The following is a 17,163-nucleotide window of genomic DNA, read 5'->3' on the forward strand; positions in this document are numbered from 1 at the left end:
ACTGGACTCCGAAAGGGTCTCGCTAGTGGCCTAAAAATCAAATGAAGCGGGCATCAGGGGCTGCGAAAGTGTCTCACAGAGTACCAGAGAACTGAAGACTAGCTTAATGGAAGCATCGTTGGTAGGTTTGAACCTGTGTGGTCTGTGTCTGTCTTTATCTTTACATTTTTTTTTGGAAGATCTGCTGTCGGATGGTTTACCGAAGCCATATCGGCAACAATAAGGGCCTGACGACGGATAGTTTTAGAGCTGAGCAAAGCACAGAAGCGACAACGGGGGACATCATGGTCTGGGCCTAAAAAAGTGACACAGTAAGAGTGTAAGTCTCGGTGTGGTATTTGCTTTCCACAGGCGAGACAATTAACTTTTTCGGACATCAGTTAGTGCAAGAAAAAAGGATCCCCAACAGGGTACTTAGCTTTAGAAGACTTCAACTTCAATTCTGTAGTCGCAGCTCGGGTAGCGGCTGACTGGCACTCATGTGAACTGCTTCTGCTTCGAGCAACACAGCAAGAAAGACTGGTGTAATGGGGTCGGCTGCCTTACTTTATACTCCTGATGACCTGACGTCAGTCCTCAAGTGACAGCAACCAACGCAGAAATATTATGTCTCTGGTATTTGGGCCGGCCGAGGCTACCCTGGCAGGGATAACCCAAATGTGATGACTGCAACAGTGAAACACGAAGAACATCTGCTGTAGCAGAACCTGTGGAATATACCTCCTGCAGGAACTTTTCAAGTGGAGCTTGAGAAAGCAAACCTCCCTAATGCTTGGATGTCCTCCTCATTCTACAACAGACTATTACTTCTTGCCAACTTACGATGGATTTAAAGAGTAGAGTGTCAGAGTTGAACTCTCCAACAGTGATCACAGTCTATCTCCTCTAATGGAGGTCTTAAACCAGATAGTACAGTTGTGTACACTTACCATAAATGTAGATGTTCCAGTGTATTCATTGTTGCAGTCATTACATTTGGGTAATCTGCTGGCAGTTTGCCCTCAGTTGGGCTGAATTCCAAAGTCTTGGGTCCTGCGTCAGTTGCTGTCTTCTCTTCCATGACGTCAGGTCATCAGGGGTATAAACCATGCATCCGCCGCCATTTTCTTTAGTTTTTCTTGCCCCCGATGTTAGGTGCCCCCAAAAAGGTAGCAAAATTATATATATATATCTATATATACATGCATCAATATAAACCTAACCTTCATCTACAAGCAAATACACCACATAGGTTGTAGAGGATATAGAAGGAAAGATAAATTTCAGAATGACAGGGGGATGGAGGGAGGGTAACCTGGACTGCAACAGTGATTACACTCGAACATCTACATTTATGTTAAGTGTACACAACTGTACTAAGTTCTTCATGTTTCACTGTTGCAGTCATTACATTTGGGTAGAATCCCAAAGCTATGGTTGGGAGGCTGGAGCTAAACAGCATTAGGTGCGGCTATAAGGCTCTGCAGCATTGCAGTGGCAAAGCCTGCCCTGGACTTAAGAGTAGAGAGGCAAATGGTAATGCTTTATAAACGTGTGAATAGAACTCCAAGTAGCAGCCTCTAGAATGCCTTTGGCTGGTACTCCTCTGAAAAAGGCTGCTGAAGTAGCTGCAGCTCTGGTGGAATGAGACCAAATGCCCTTGGGCACAGGTTTACCATGGTGTATTTAGCAGAAACGGATGCAGTGGCTTATCCACTTTGAAATTGTCTGCTTTGAAATAGCCTTTCCTTCTGATCCTGCAGCATATGACACTAGTAATTGCTCAGTCTTTCTTAGAGCCTTAGTCCTGCTCAAGTAGAATCTTAGCTGTCTGTGTAGATCCAAGGAATGCAGAATTCTCTCCCCTTGTTCTGCAGATTTGGATAGAAAGTTGGCAGATTAATTGCTCGGTTAAGGGCCACACTGGACACCACCTTAGGCATAAAAGTAGGATCTGTCCTCAGAGACACCCTGTCTGGGTAAAATATGATAAAAGGCTGTACAGCCATGAGGGCCTGTAGCTTTGAAACTCTTCTTGCTGAAGTAATAGCTAGCAGCAGAGCTGTTTTCCATGATAAGAACTTTAGGTCAGCGGTAGCAGCTGGTTCAAAGGGAGGCAGGGTGAGCTTTTCCCACACATAATTGAGGTCCCATGCAGGTAATGGTGATCTTCTAGGAGGCCTTAAATTTTTGGCTCCTCTAAGATACTGCTTTAGTAAAGGATGAGAAAAGATTGGTGGCTCTGTATTGTAATGTGCTGAAATGGCAGAGGCGTGGATTTTGATTGATGAGAAAGATAGGCCTTTGTCAAGCATCTGAGTTAAGTATTGTAATATCTGAGGAATATTTGGTTCTGCTGTATCAGTTCGTTGTGCTTGATTCCAAGCACATAATCTCTTCCATTTGACAGAATAAGATTTTCTAGTACTAGGCCTTCTAGCTTCCAGAATGACATCCATCACAGCTTTACTGAGAGGTGTTGTTTGTATGACTACATTATTAGCCATGCTGCCAGGTTCAGAGTCTGTAGTTGATTGTGCAGGATCGGATTGTTTTGCTGGGACAGTAGTTGTGGTCTTTGAGTCGAGGTCCAAGCTGGATATTGAGACAAGTTCCTTAGGATTAGGTACCAGTATTGGCGGGGTCAGTCCGGGTCAATTAATATCATCTTTGGCTTCTCTTGTCTGACTTTCAGGAGGACCTTGGGTAGAAGAGGCAGAGGAGGAAAAGCGTAAACAAATAGGTTTTTCCAACTGAAGGTCAGGGCGTCCACTTTCCATGCTTGTCTGTGATAAGTCCTTGTGCAGAATCTTTTCTGTTGATAATTTTGAAGAGAAGCAAATAGGTCTATGTCTGGGCTCCCCCATTTCTCTGTTATCATGCTGAAGACTTGTGGATTTAGTTTCCACTCGTGAGGATCCATAAGGTTTCTGCTTAAATCGTCTGCCAGTGTGTTTTGTTTTCCTGGCAGGAACTGAGCTTGAAGATTTATTTGGTAGGTCAAAGCTATGTCCCACAGTGCCATGGTTAATCTGCAAAGGGGGTATGAGTGTGTGCCCCCTTGCTTGTTTATGTACCACATGACTGTGGTGTTGTCCATCTTTATCAGTAGTTGTCCTGGATGAAGTAAGTCCTTGAAGGCTGTTAGGGCATTTTGAACAGCTAGCATCTCTTTCTGGTTGATATGCAGATGCATTTGCTTTGGGGCCCATAAGCCCTGAATGCATCTTCCTGCCATGTGGGCCCCCCAGGCATAATCTGATGCATCTGTTAAGGCTTGGCTGGCAGGGGGTAGAGTGAAGGGCAGTCCCATGTTTTGGTGACATGCCTTTGCCCACCAGAGAAACTCTTGTTGCAGGCAGGGAATGAGAGGAATCATTGTTTCCAAACTGTGTGAACGTTGGCTCCATAAACTTTTTAGGTACCACTGAAGTTTCCTCATATGCAGTCTTGCATATGGAATTAGTAGGATGTAGGATGCCATGAAGCCCAGAGCCTGCAGAATATGTCATGCAGAAGACTGGGTCTTTGTTGCCATCAGTTTGAAGTAAGTAGTCAGTTGCCTTTGCTTGTCTGGTGTGAGATAAGCCATCTGGGCAGTTGTATCTAAGCTTGCACCCAGGAATGTTATCTTTTGAGAGGGTACCAGTTGTGATTTCTTTTCATTTATTGTGTACCCTAGGCATGTTAGAAGCCTTCTCACAAATGCCAGGTGTTGAAGAAGAGTGTCTTTGTTCTCTGCTTGAATGAGACAGTCGTCCAAGTAAGGATATATTTGTATACTTCTTTGTCTGCAAAATGCAATTACTGGTGCCAGGCATTTTGTAAAGACCCTGGGCACAGTAGATAAGCCAAAGGGCAATGCAGAGAATTGGTAATGCATTAAGCCAGCCTTCAATCTGAGGTATCTTCTGCACGACTGTCTTATTGGGACATGCAGGTATGCCTCTTTTAGGTCTACAGTCACCAGCCAAGCATTCCTGCCCAGCATGGGCAGAAGCTGCTGCAACGTCAACATTTTGAATTTTGGAATGTCCAGGTATGTGTTCAAAATCAATAAATCCAGTACTGGCCACCAGGCCTTGCCCTTTCTTGGTACCAAGAACAGTCTTGTGCAAAAACCTTGTCCTTTTTCCTGTTCTGGTACTGCCTGAATGGCCCCCATATCCATGTAACCTGTTTCTATGCCTCTGCCCATTGATTTATTTGGCAGATCTGGCCAACCATTTGCCATTGGCAGAGTGTGGAAATGGAATCTGTATCCCTGTGATACGATGTTTACTTCCCACTTGCCCTGGGTTATTAACTGCCGATTTTGAGCAAAAAATTGCTAATTTTCCCCCTATGGGTGCTGCCAAAAGATAAGTGCTTGGTGTAGGTAGAGGGAAGTCACTGGGATTGCTTTCTGTAGATTTGCGCTTTATCTCCTCCAGATTTGGAGGTGGAAGCACCCCATTGCTTTGACCTGTATGAATCTTGCGCCTGGTATATGGAACCCTTAGGGCACCTGGATTTGCCCCTTTGAGCTCTGTCTGACACAGAAAAGGACCAATTTTTTGTAGGCCAGTGTCTACTGACTCTTGGTGGCTGCACTTGTAAGAAGTCTTTAACAGTTTGCATAGACTTAGCTTTGTCTTCCATTTTCTTTAGAACCTCTTCTGCCTTAATACCAAGCAGAGAATCATGCTGTAAAGGAGCATCTAGCAATTTAGCTTTAACATGATCAGGTAAATTTTGTTCTTTTAACCAGGCATGCCTCCTAATCACAGATCCAGTAACTGCGGCCCTGCAGGAGGCCTCTAAAGAATCAAAACCACATTGCAAAGTATGCTTTCCAACTTGCTCAGCTGCATGCAATAATTCCTGCAATTCTTTATTTTCTGCACATTCTGAAATCAACATAAATTTCTGTTTCAGCAATCCCATAACATGTTGTTGGTAATTAATCATATGAAATTGATAGTTTAAGGCCCTGACTGCCAAGGTTGCAGATGTATAAACCTTTTTTTCCACATCTATCTAGTGCTCTTGAATCTCTGTCAGAGGGTGTAGGATTTTTTGCTCTTGAGGCCTTAACTCCCTTTAGACCCTGTGAAATAGTTTCAGGATCAGCAACAGGGTTTCTAAATAAAAATTTATGTGAGTCAGATACCCTGTAGTATCTGTCAAGCTTAGCGGGAGCCGGAGGTAAGGAGTCAGGGGTCAAGCTTGACTCTGAAAACACATCATCCACAATGTCTAAAGCAGGGGGGATAGTTAAAGGTTTGTGCTGAGGGAGAAGGAGGAAATCTCTGAGCCTCTTTTTTGATTCTGAGAAGTCTTGACTCTCCCAGTGAAAATGCTCCCTCAAAGTATGCAAGGTTTCTCCAAATGAAAAATCCTCAGGAGGAGACGCAGAAGGAATAGACTCCTCAGCATCAGAATCCTCATAGGGAGATATAGACAATTCCTGATCAGAAGAGGAATCAGAAGAAATAGAAACCTGATCTGAAGATTCATAATCAGTGTCTTGCCTAGGCCGCTTATCTGGAGGGGGATGGGAACCCCTGATCAAGGTAATAATGTCTTCAGCCATTTTGATCATCTGTTTTTTAGGCATAGAGACCTGTGCACGTGGCTCATGTGTCGGTTTTTTAGTTTTAGAAGTTGCTTTTGTCTTTGGTTTTGCAGCTGTCATTGGTTTGATATACAAATGTTGAGGTCTGAATACACCCTCAAAAGCCAGTGCCTGCTCAGCGGCTCTGGACCCATCCGAGGGAGATACATCCAATACCTTGAGTATCTTGTGGTATGCCTGACTCCACATGGGTGTCGGTAGAGGCCTGCAACTCGAAGGTAGCGGGTATCAGGGGCTGCAAAAACACCTCACTGAGTACCGGCGAACCGGCAACTGGCTTAGGAGAAGCTTCGTCGTCGGTTTTGGATCTCAACTGCCTTTCTCTGTCCTTTTATTTACGTTTTTTATGTACTCCGGTAGTCGGATTGCTATCCAATGACATTTCTGGGTAGTTAAATCTGTTTCCAAAATACTTTGATGCAAAAATATACCGACGCTTAATAGTGCGTTGGTTAAATTTAGCACAAAACCGACAACCAGGCATGTTGTGATCTGGGCCTAGTCAAGGATTACAGTATAAATGGAAATCCTTATGAGGTATTTGCTTCCCACAAGTAATACAATTATTAACTTTTTCTGACATGGTAAAAAGCAAGAAAAAAGTTTCCCCAACGGGGTACTTCGCTTTAGTGAAGACTTCGGTTCTGAATCTCAAACTCAATTTTCAGTAGTTGACCGACCGGCACTTGCGAAAATGCTTCTGCTTTGGGCACCGCACGGCAAGAAAGACTAAAGAAAATGGCGTCGGATGCATGTTTTATACCCCTGACGTCATGGAAGAGAAGACAGCAACCGACGGACGACCCAAGACTTTGGAATTCAGGCCGACTGAGGGCAACCTGCCAGCAGATTACCCAAATGTAATGACTGCAACAGTGAAACACGAAGAACATTCTGTGAAGTCTTCCTAAAGATGATCTCATGCTGGAAAGTGGTACCCAGTACAGCCTGTCACAGCTCATGCTTTAAGGACAGCTGGAGCCACACGATCTGTTGCAGATACATTCCTCATCCTGCTGCACTAACCACACCATCAGCAGAGTCAAAACTACAGCAAACTATGGGAATGGTTAAGAAATCACAAAGGATACATGTTCATAATGCCACTCCTTTCCACTAGAGATCTATAATGAATATCACCCTTGAGGAGAGTGGAATTTGTTGTTTTCAGGCAGCATAACTAAAATCCATTAGGACAGGCCCTTAGGGGGATGACAAAATTTTATCATCCATTTTCCATAACCCTTGGTTTGGTCATTTATAATGAGAAGGTTAGACCATTACAGACCTTATGAGCCCTAGCACCTCCTTTTGAAGGGGCGTCACCTAAAAGGAAGCTAATGAAAGGCAGACGTCTAATTATCCTTTTAAATTTCACAAACAAAGACTACAGTATCCCTGGAATCCCCTTCATATGGGACAACCCAGGGTTCAGACGAAGGTAATGTGGAATTACAAAGCAGGTGCTGGATGTTGAAAGGTGAGGCCCTAGGGCTCATGGTGTTTGTTGGAGGTGGTGCCAGGTCATGAGATCTTTGTGGATCCTTGTGAAGGCAATAAACTTGGTTCCTAAAGAGTGCACACCTATACCCTATAGGATGGATTCACCATAATTCAAATGGTATAAGTACATCTACAAAAAATGGTCACTTGGAGAAAGTAGATATGTAGGTTTCCTCAACTCTTGCTGACAATGCTTCTAGGCTTAGGAAGTGATAACAGGAGTAAACTCCCAGGACCCCAAATTCAACCACCAACCTGCTACTGGATGAATCAAGGGTCACACTGTACGAGCTGGCTGTTCACAGTGATGCTTTGAATACTTAATGATGGGAAGGATGGTAATGACACCTGCCCAAAGGTGACTGCCAGGAGTACATCTATCTATCTTGATTCCTCGTTAGCCAGCTGATAGCAGGCAACATGGAAGCAGCAGCAGGCCTCCTCAGAGGCAAGCTTTGAAGGAAGAGTTTTGGCTAATGCTTGAACTCTGAATCCCATACCTTCTCCCATCTTTCAGAACATGATCCAGAATCAATGATGTGAAATTCCTGCTGATACTCACACCAAATGTCCTCCAAGGACTCCATCCTGTATGGAATGAAGAAAGCCATACAGTTTCCTGGACCTTCTCCTATTGTTAGCTGCACCAAGTGCTTACATTTGTAACAGGCCTTCACACTGTGCACCTCTCCCCAGCAACACAAACTGCACTGAGTTTAAGTCCTGACTCATAGTAACTGTAGAGTAGAATGCTCCAGTAAATTAGACTAGAGCTACAGCCAAATTATGCAAGTGATGGAAAACAATTGGAGGTGTCTGGGAACTGGGCCTATCTTCCAAGCCAGGTATGTGAAGTAGCAACCACAGGCACATGTCCATCTCAGCACAGAATCTAGACATTTTCAGAACTATTCTGGGCTGGGAATATCAAAACAGGAAACACCAAAGTTATCCATTTCAGATGGTCTTCAAAATTAGAATGAAATTTTTGCTACCAATTTTCAACATTTAATAAGGAAGACCACAAACGTTTATTTAAATTCATATCTGTTCAGAAAGTGACATGATCTCATTTCACATAAACGTTTTCTCTAAACACATCATTAAAATGTATTTTTAAACTATGTACCCAACAATGTAAATTGCTCTGATATTTTGAATGCTATACAAAGTATTGTTTCACTTTTTACCTCAAACAGTTCAGACTGACACACACTCACAGATATCAACTGCTGTACTGCTACTGCAGTTGGAAACTGTAATGGATATGACATACAATACAAAAATATATTTAAAATGGCAGCTACATAATGAAAGAAAAAGGTTTCCTTTTTCCCCTAAAACCCACTTTAAAACATTCTCACCTGAACCAGCATGCCCTGCATACTTCAGAAGGCACTTCCCCATTTCAATGCTCCACAACATTGCAGTGTGATCTGCAAAACAATGGCAATTTAGTTTCAGTAAGCATTCATCATAAAATACCAGTTTACACATATGACCTAAAGAAAAGTACAACTACTATCCCTTCAGAAAGTATGTGAACATTTTATGGACATATAATAAAATAACATACATGCAACAGTCCCACAGGCAGTTAAACATATTGCATTCAAACATTCCATAAGATCTGTGGAAAGTAGCATGCAACTCCTGAAAACAATGCACATAAAACAAGTACTTTAACATCAAGGCATATATCCTGAGATATTTTATTTTTATTTTTAATTATTTCACAGGTGAGTGAGTTGGAGTGCAAGGACTTTTTCAATCACTACATGACTGTGACAACACTATAACAACAGAAAATATGGCAATGTGTGAGCACACAAAATGAACACTATTGGGCTTATCAGCTAAACAAAATTTGCAGAGTTCAGTGGCTAAATTTTCTGACATGATTATATAAACAAAGTGGAAGCCAGCAATGTCATACCTGTGAACAGACAACACTGAAACAGCAGTGCAACTTCATTACAGAATTGTAAAGCAAATCTATTTTTTTAAGGAAATAATTCATTGCCCATGATGGAAAGCTACTGTACATTCTAGCATTTTTATTTTCATGATATTGTCAGCAACACAAAGTGATTTCAGTTATGAGGATAACTCCACAGCTTTATGTTCATGTAATGGTGTCTCGTTAGATAAAAGTCTATATTTAGGAGGGGGAATTACGATGACAGAAAAGCATCCTGATGAAATATATATAATTTTTTACTTCTGATGCAATGGCAATTCAGTACAGATTCTGGACATGCATCAAATTCACCACTATGAAATAAACAATGTACCAAAACATGCACCTTGACAGTGAGTAGCATATTCAAAAGCCGACATCTGGTGCCAACATTTAGGAAGTAATACCTCAGTTACCTTCTAACACTTTCCAGAAAAATAGTATGCAAAAGTCAAAGATCACCAGTAGGCTGAAGTTGTACAGATATATAAATACTTTAATAAAATAAATAAAATCAGGTAAGGGCTTTTGCAATGTGTTTGCTTCTTCAGACCATAAAATACACATTCAAACAAACCATTTAAAAACAACCATTTGGCCAATCATAATGAAAATATTAGTCATGTGATATAATCAGTGATTCAGACCTCTTCTTTGTAAAGCAGGTTTTAAAGAGATAGCACTGCTTAGTCCTGGAGACACATCTGCTCTAAAATCTAGGATCCATTTCAGCTCCAAAAATTCAGTTTCATTACTGACATAATCTTCTCTGATACTAGTATTAAATTGCTGCAAGACCAGAAACTTAAATTTGTGAGTGTCATCAAAATCTAACACATGCTTAGCTAGTGCATTAGTAGATTTTCCATTCCTTATATCACCAACATGCTCCAGTATGCGCTCCCTAAGGTTACAATTTGTCTTTCCTATGGAGAACATTTCACATGCTATGCCTTGTACCATATAAACAAGATTACCACTGTTTCAGTCTGCTAAAAAAAAAACTGATGAGTGCCTTGACATTCAGATTGTGTCCTAGAAGGCCCTAGATTGTTTAACATAGGCGTTGTTTTTTTAAAGTTTTGTTCCTAAGAAAAACAAACTGTATCATACCAATAACTATGCTATTATCATCATCTCTCAAAATTGGTCAGAACCATTCTGTTTAATATCAGACTTAATACATACTAGTTGATAAGGTGCCTAGATCATTAATATTAACCATTATGTCCAAAATTCAATGCATGTCACAGAGCATGCATAGTAAAACTTCGTGTTCTGTAAATAATCAACAAACTGATCTAAAATATCTTACATCAGAACAAACTGCAGTCCTTAACAAGGGGGTTTTCATCATTCCAGCAACTACTACTAATTTAACGGATGCTTAAGAGCTGGCTATATGTCTAGGAGCTATGAGACTGAATTTTACAATCTACAATTAAATGAAACAACAAACAGCGTGAACTAACTACTAAGCAACAGCTAAGCATCAGGCTGCTGCTGATAAAGGAGGTGAGATTGTTTTGCTGACACAAAAGAGACTATACGTTAAAATTAGAGAAATATCAAATTACTGGTATTATTATTAAGAGATAATTTTTATTATATGACCTATTAACTTGCCAGATAGATTATGATATTATGATTTATTATTTTTAGCCCACCATCCCTACATCCTAATTTATGTGGAAAAGCAGTTGAAGCAGCCTCTAGACTTGTGGTTGTAGGTATCCTGGAGGACTCTAAAACCTTCAGGATTTGTTGTTTGAAGATAGTAATAAGTATAGCTTGCTTGGGGAAGGTGTTATTCCTCCCTAGATGTAAACTCTCCTCTTCACAGTCATCCCCCATGATAGATGTTGACAATATACCGGATGATGTTTGTTTTGCAGAAATTAGGGGTGGCTATGGGGACAACATGTGCTAACTCATACAACTATTTAGTTCTGTTCAGTGGGAGGGAGAAAAGATCTGTTTTTCTAACATTTTATTTTGTAATTATGCAGCGTTTTCTACAGAACACAACTTCCATCTTAGTTTTTACTATGCATATTAATGGTTAATATTAATGATATGAGCACTATATCAACTAGTATGTACAGGAACCCCTGCAAGAAAATAATATTTTTATAATACAAACCTCATCTTTAAACAGAGCCTTAGACATTTTACGCATTGAACTATTGCAAAGGGGATATAGTATTTGAGTAATAGAACAGGCCACAGAATAAGTTAATATGAAAGGAATTATCCCTTATTTTTCTAAGAAATCTGAGACACAACATACTAGTACACAGCTAACCAGTAAGTCTGATAGAAACAGAATGGTTCTGACTTACTCCAGCAATATTAACTTTGTATGTAACATTATGAAAAAGAATTGGCCAGTTTTAATGACGGACAATAATATAAGCAAAGTTATTGGTGATACTCTGCAGTTTGTCTTTAGGAGCAATAAAACTTTAAAACAACGCCTATGTTATAAACAATCTAGGCTTTCTAGGACACAATCTGAACGTCAAGACACTTAAGCCTGCAGGTCTTGGAAGGCATGTAGATTAATTTGGTTGACTACCTCTATTATTCATCCTAGGACCTTTAAAGACATCAGTTTTCATTTTTATGCAGACTGTTAACAGTGGTAATCTTGTTTATATGGCACAATGCATAGCACATGAAATGTTCGTTATAGGAAAGACAAATCCTACCCTTAGGGAGCGCATACTGGAGCATGTTGGTGATATAAGGATGGAGCATGTTGGTGATATAAGGAATGGAAAATCTACTAATGCACTAGCTAAGCATGTGTTGAGATTTTGATGACACTCACAAATTTAAGTTTTTGGTCTTGCAGCAATTTAATACTAATATCAGAGAAGGTGATGTCAGTAATGAAAAAAGAAGTTATGTACTCACCATAACGTTCCATCTGAGTAGTTAGACTTCATTTGTCAGCAACCTGTGGGTTTCGGATCTGATATGGATCCAAGCCGGCAGCTTTCCAAGCTAAGATCTGAGCTCCAAGCTCCTCCCCCTTACCCATACTACACTACAACCTCCTTCCAACCCTCAGATCGAGTTTGCCACCCACAACATGACACACATCAACCCAAGAGACATGACCTGATCTGATTACACAGACTAGGCTCACAAGATCCAGTACATCTGAGTCCAAGGACAATCGTAAACCACTACAGTCAGGGGGAAGGAGGGAGGGTCGGTTGCTGACAAATTAAGTCTAACTACTCAGATGGAACGTTACGGTGAGTGCATAACTTAGTTAACTTCATTTGATCATCAACCTGTGGGTCAGAGTCCCCAACTACCAAAGACCTTGAGAGGCCCTTATGGAAGGATATTCCGGAGCACTTCAGAACCAAAAAAAGCCCTTCCTCTAGATACCATGTCCAACGTTTCATGAGTAATAAAAGTGTGAGAGGAAGCCCAGGTAGCCGCTGAACAAATGTCATCCAGAGAAACTCAGGACCAGAAAGCAGCAGAAGTAGCCATAGTAGCCATAGAATGAGTAGAATGAGCAAGAACCCTGTCTGTTTCTGGTAATCCATGATCCTCGTACACCTGCAAAATGCAAAGTGAAATCCGTCAAGCAAGAGTCACTTTTGAAACTGGTTTCCACAAAAAGGGCTTGGCAAAGGAAACAAATAGCTGATCAGACTTACGAAAATGTTTAGTCCTAAGTAAATAAAAGCACCAATTGTCTGTGGACATCCAGCAAATGAAGCTTGTATTCCCCTTTGTTCTGAAAATCGGGGAAGAATACTGGGAGATTAAAGGACTGATTGATATTTGACTCTGAAGCGACTTTTGGGAGGAAAGAAGGATTTGTCCTCATAGAAACCCTATCCTTATGGAAAACTAAGTATGAAGGTTTCATAAACAAGGCTTGAAGTTCAGATACTCTCCTAACCGAGGTGATGGTGACTTGGAAGGCTGTCTTCCATGACAAGAATTTTAAATCAAATGATGCTGTGGGTTCGAACAGAGGGGCAACTAAGGCCTGAAGAACCAAGACCCAAGGTCAAATCCCATGGAGGAGAAGGATGCTTAATAGGAGGTCTCAGCAAAAAAGTACCTTTGATGAAGGTGTTACAAATTCTAGCAGCAGCTAAAGAGCCTGAATTTTCTCCTACATGAAAAGGGATATAGCCGCCAGCTGGACCTTCACAGTGGAACAGCTGCCCCCCCCGTTGGAAAATCTGAAGCAAAAATTCTAATACCGCTGGAACAGGAGGGGAAAAGGGGTCCAAATTTCTCCGAGAAGCCCAAATGGAAAAATGCTTCCATTTACTACGGTACACCTTTCGGGTGGAGGAATTGTGTGTCGCCACCAGAATGGACTTAATGGGGAAAGAGAGACCAGGAGGCTGTCCAGATTCAGGGGAGGAATTCCCGAGGGATAACAAATGAGATCCGGAATGGGATCCAATATCCAGGTCGGAGCTACTAGATGAGACCATAGGCAAGGGAACCAAACTTGACGAGGCCAGAATGGGCCTATGAGGATAATCCTGCTCCCCAACCGCTGAGCTTTCTACAAGAATTTTGTCATGACAGGTAGTGGGGGGATAAGCATAAAGAAGACCAGGTGGCCAAGCATGGACAAGAGCGTCTCTCAGGGCTTCCCCCCCGAAGGTGAATTAGAGAGAAACTTGCTGCACTTCGTGTTGGCCGGCGATGTGAAGAGATCGCAGCAAGGCTGACCCCACTTGAGGAAGATCTGTTCCACTACATACAGGTTCAGAGACCACTAGTAGGGCAAAAGGATAGTTCTGCTCAGTTTGTCTGCTAAAATGTTGGACCAACCCGGGATGTGCATTGCCATCAGAAAACAGTTGGTGGAGATCACCCATTCCCACACTCTCATGGCCTCTTGACAAAGCGGATAGGACCTGGTTCCCCCCTGTTTGTTGATATACCAAACCACTGACATACTGTCTGACTGAACTGCAATCGTTCCCAGAGGAAGAGAAGCATGAAGGGCCTGCAATGCTAAAAGGACTGCCCTCATCTCCAGAATATTGATATGCAGAACGATCTCATTCGGGGTCCACGTGCCTTGGACAGTCCTGCCCGAGCAATGCCCCCCCAGACGGGAGGCATCCGTGGTCACCGTGTCTTGGGGTGGGGACGCAATAAAGGGGCGTCCTTCTCGAAGATCCTGGAATTGAAGCCACCACAGGAAGGAAGCTTTGCACTCCTTGCTTAGAGGAATCGGGAAGTTTAGGGGCTGGTATAACAGAGACCACTGTACTTGTAACATCCACTGTAACACTCATGTTCAGATGTGCACAAGGAACCACCAGATTTATAGCTGCTGCCATGGACCCTAAGGCTCTCAGGACTAGCTCTGCTGGGGATGAAGAGGTCTGAAGAAGTGCAAAGACAAGAAGGGTCAGGTTCCGAAGTCTGTCTGGAGTCAAAAATACTCTGGCCTGTAGAGAATCTATTCTCGCCCCTATGAAGTCCAGGATCTGAACAGGCTGAAGAGAAGACTTCATAAGGTTTATCGTAAAACCCAGTAAATTTGACAGCTGAAGGAAGGAATTTCTGGCTTGAATAAATTGATGCCTGGAGAGGGCAGTGAAGAGCCAATCGTCCAGGTACAGAAAAACCTGAATGCCCTGAAGACTCAGGTGGACCGCTACAACTGCCATGACCTTGGTAAACATCCTGGAGGCTGTGGTGACACCGAAGGGTAGGACCCTGAACTGGTAGTGATTGGCTCTTAGCCGAAAGCGGAGAAACCTCCTGGATCGCCTGTCCATCAGGATATGGTAGCACGCATCCTTGAGGTCTACTGAGCGCCTCCAGTCTTCCTCCTGGAAGAACATCAGGACGGATTGTAAGGTGACTATCTGGAACTTCTCCTTGGCAAATGGCAGGTTCACTGTGGATAGGTCGAGAATTGGCCTCAAGTCCCCTGTTTTTTTTTTGGCACCAAAAAGAACCTGGAATACATGCCTGACCCAGACTGGTCTGGGAGGACCGGCTGGATTGCCCTTTTGTTTAGCAGCTTTTCTATTTCCAAAGCTGCCACCTCCCTTTGAGCGGGTGGAACGTCTGGGAGACGCCTTGGAGATAAAGGACTGTTCATAAATAAAGGGAATGGAATAACCTCTGGATATTACTCAATGCACTCAGCGGTCTGACGTTATGGACTCCCATTCAGTTAGGTGCTTCGAAAAATAGGCCCACCTGACTGCCTTCAAAGTGGAGCAGTCGGGCAACCCCTCAGGGCTGCTGCTTGGGTCGATCCAAAAACGGTTCCCGTGACCCGAAGTTCTTTGGTCTCCCTCTGCCTCAGGGCCAGTGTCCACCTTGTCCCCTTCTCCCTCTAGGGGAAAAGGAGTCTGGAGCATCCCGGGAATGCTGAGACTTCCGGAACCACAACTTCTTTTGCCCTCGCTGATTCCTGGAAAAGGACTTTTGAGAGTTAGAGAAGCGGATCCCGACATCCGACAGCATCTTCCCATCCTTCTCACTCTGGACTAGTGTATCTCGGACAGCCTTCCTGAACAGGGTCGAACTGTCAAAAGGGGCATTCGCGAAGGACGCCTTGAAAGGTTCCGCAAAATCGCAAAGCCAGAGCCAGGCATGATGCCTCATGGCAATGCCGGACACGACCGCCCTAGCGGCTCCTTCAGTAGTGTGAGAGAGTAAGCGCATGGACGTGTTTGTAACTGACTTAAGAGTGGCATTACATGCTGAGAATGAATGTTTATCCTTGGCCGAAATGGACTCCGGAGGAGACTCAGCGTACTCTTTCACGTGGTCGCGCTGAAGCCTAATCATGTGGGCCATACAGTTCAGCGACCTTATAGCAAAGGTAGCTGAAACATGCGTCCACTTTCCGAGTTGATCCATCGCCCTAGACTCCTTGCCCGGAGGATGGACCGAGGAACTCTCCTGTGCCAGTTTCTTTTTGGTGGCCACCGCCACCACCATGGCATCAACTGGGGAACGCTTACTCCATGCAGGCTTGTCAGTAGGAAGACTCAACACTTTATCTGGCTGTTTAGGTATTGGCTCTACAGTGTCTGGTTCCTTCCAAGCTCTGGTGGTAATGAGGTCCACCAGAGGATCAGCCGGGGGGGACACCCAAGAGGTAGATGGGCTTGCGAACGCCTCCAGGAATACCGACTTGTCCAAGAAAGGCTTTTGGGCGGACCAGCCTCCCCTCTAATGGAAATCAGGCTTTTGGGCAGACCAGCCTCCCCTCTGATGGAGGATTTCCATTATGTCTCCGAAGGAAACGTCTTCGGGAGGCGATATGGGGGAGCCTTCTCCTTCCTCCAAGTCGGTATCTTCAGTGAGGGACTCGGGGGAGTCCATGTGCCTCCTCTTGCACTGGCATTTGCGAGGGACCTCCTTGGGGGGGGGGGGGGCTCTCCGGGGAGGGCTCACAAACAGTTTCGCACTCCTTAAGGTGAACCATCTGGGGCGCATCAGACACAGGCTGTCCCTGAGAGGACTGGATGACAGAAGACATACTTGGCTGCGAGGGAGCTGGGGCGGACTCCGAGGAAAGAGTGAGGGGTCTCAATCCTCCTGAGAGAATCCTCTCCACAACGAAGGCCGAAGGGGAACCGGCTTCCATGAAACTGGTAGGATGAGTAGCCGTGCCCCTCAGATCCGATGAAGGGATCGGAGTTGAACCCGGAACAGTCGAGCCCAGGGAGATGGTATTTCCCGACCACAACGGAGCTGATGGCACACTCATCCCCTTGGATCCGACACCCAGATCACAGCTCCGAGAGCTTGGATCAGACACAGCATCTGACAAACTCGAGTGCATGGCCAGTATCGAGGTTGGAGGAACCATCAGCGCCGACCCCCTGACTCTGGGTTTCCTCGGATCCAGGGACTACAAAACCCTGGGATGGATCGGAGAAGGAGCTATCGGGGCAAACATCGGAGCTGAACTCCCCGCTCCAGTGGGAGGAGGAGCCACCAACACTCCCATCAACTGACTCTGCAAGAACCTTCTCATCATCTGGTCCATGTCAGCCTCCGAGAGGCTTCTTGTGGATCCGGAGAACACCACCAACACCGGCCAGGAGGGCCGATGCGAGGATGACCT

The 17,163-nt window shown here is 43.8% G+C and overlaps 1 protein-coding gene across 1 annotated transcript in view; it reads right to left on the reverse strand.

Annotated features, from left to right (window-relative positions):
- WDR37 (WD repeat domain 37) overlaps positions 1 to 17,163 on the reverse strand; it is a 1,467,838-nt gene that overhangs the window by 485,676 nt on the left and 964,999 nt on the right. The window contains exon 10 of the mRNA XM_044064684.1: positions 8,464 to 8,535. Within this exon, the coding sequence (XP_043920619.1) occupies positions 8,464 to 8,535 (72 nt within the window). The remainder of the gene's footprint in view (positions 1 to 8,463; positions 8,536 to 17,163) is intronic.

This window comes from Protopterus annectens, chromosome 3.part0 (assembly GCF_019279795.1).
Source record: "Protopterus annectens isolate FY-2018-M chromosome 3.part0, PAN1.0, whole genome shotgun sequence".
Taxonomy (NCBI): Eukaryota; Metazoa; Chordata; order Ceratodontiformes; family Protopteridae; genus Protopterus; species Protopterus annectens.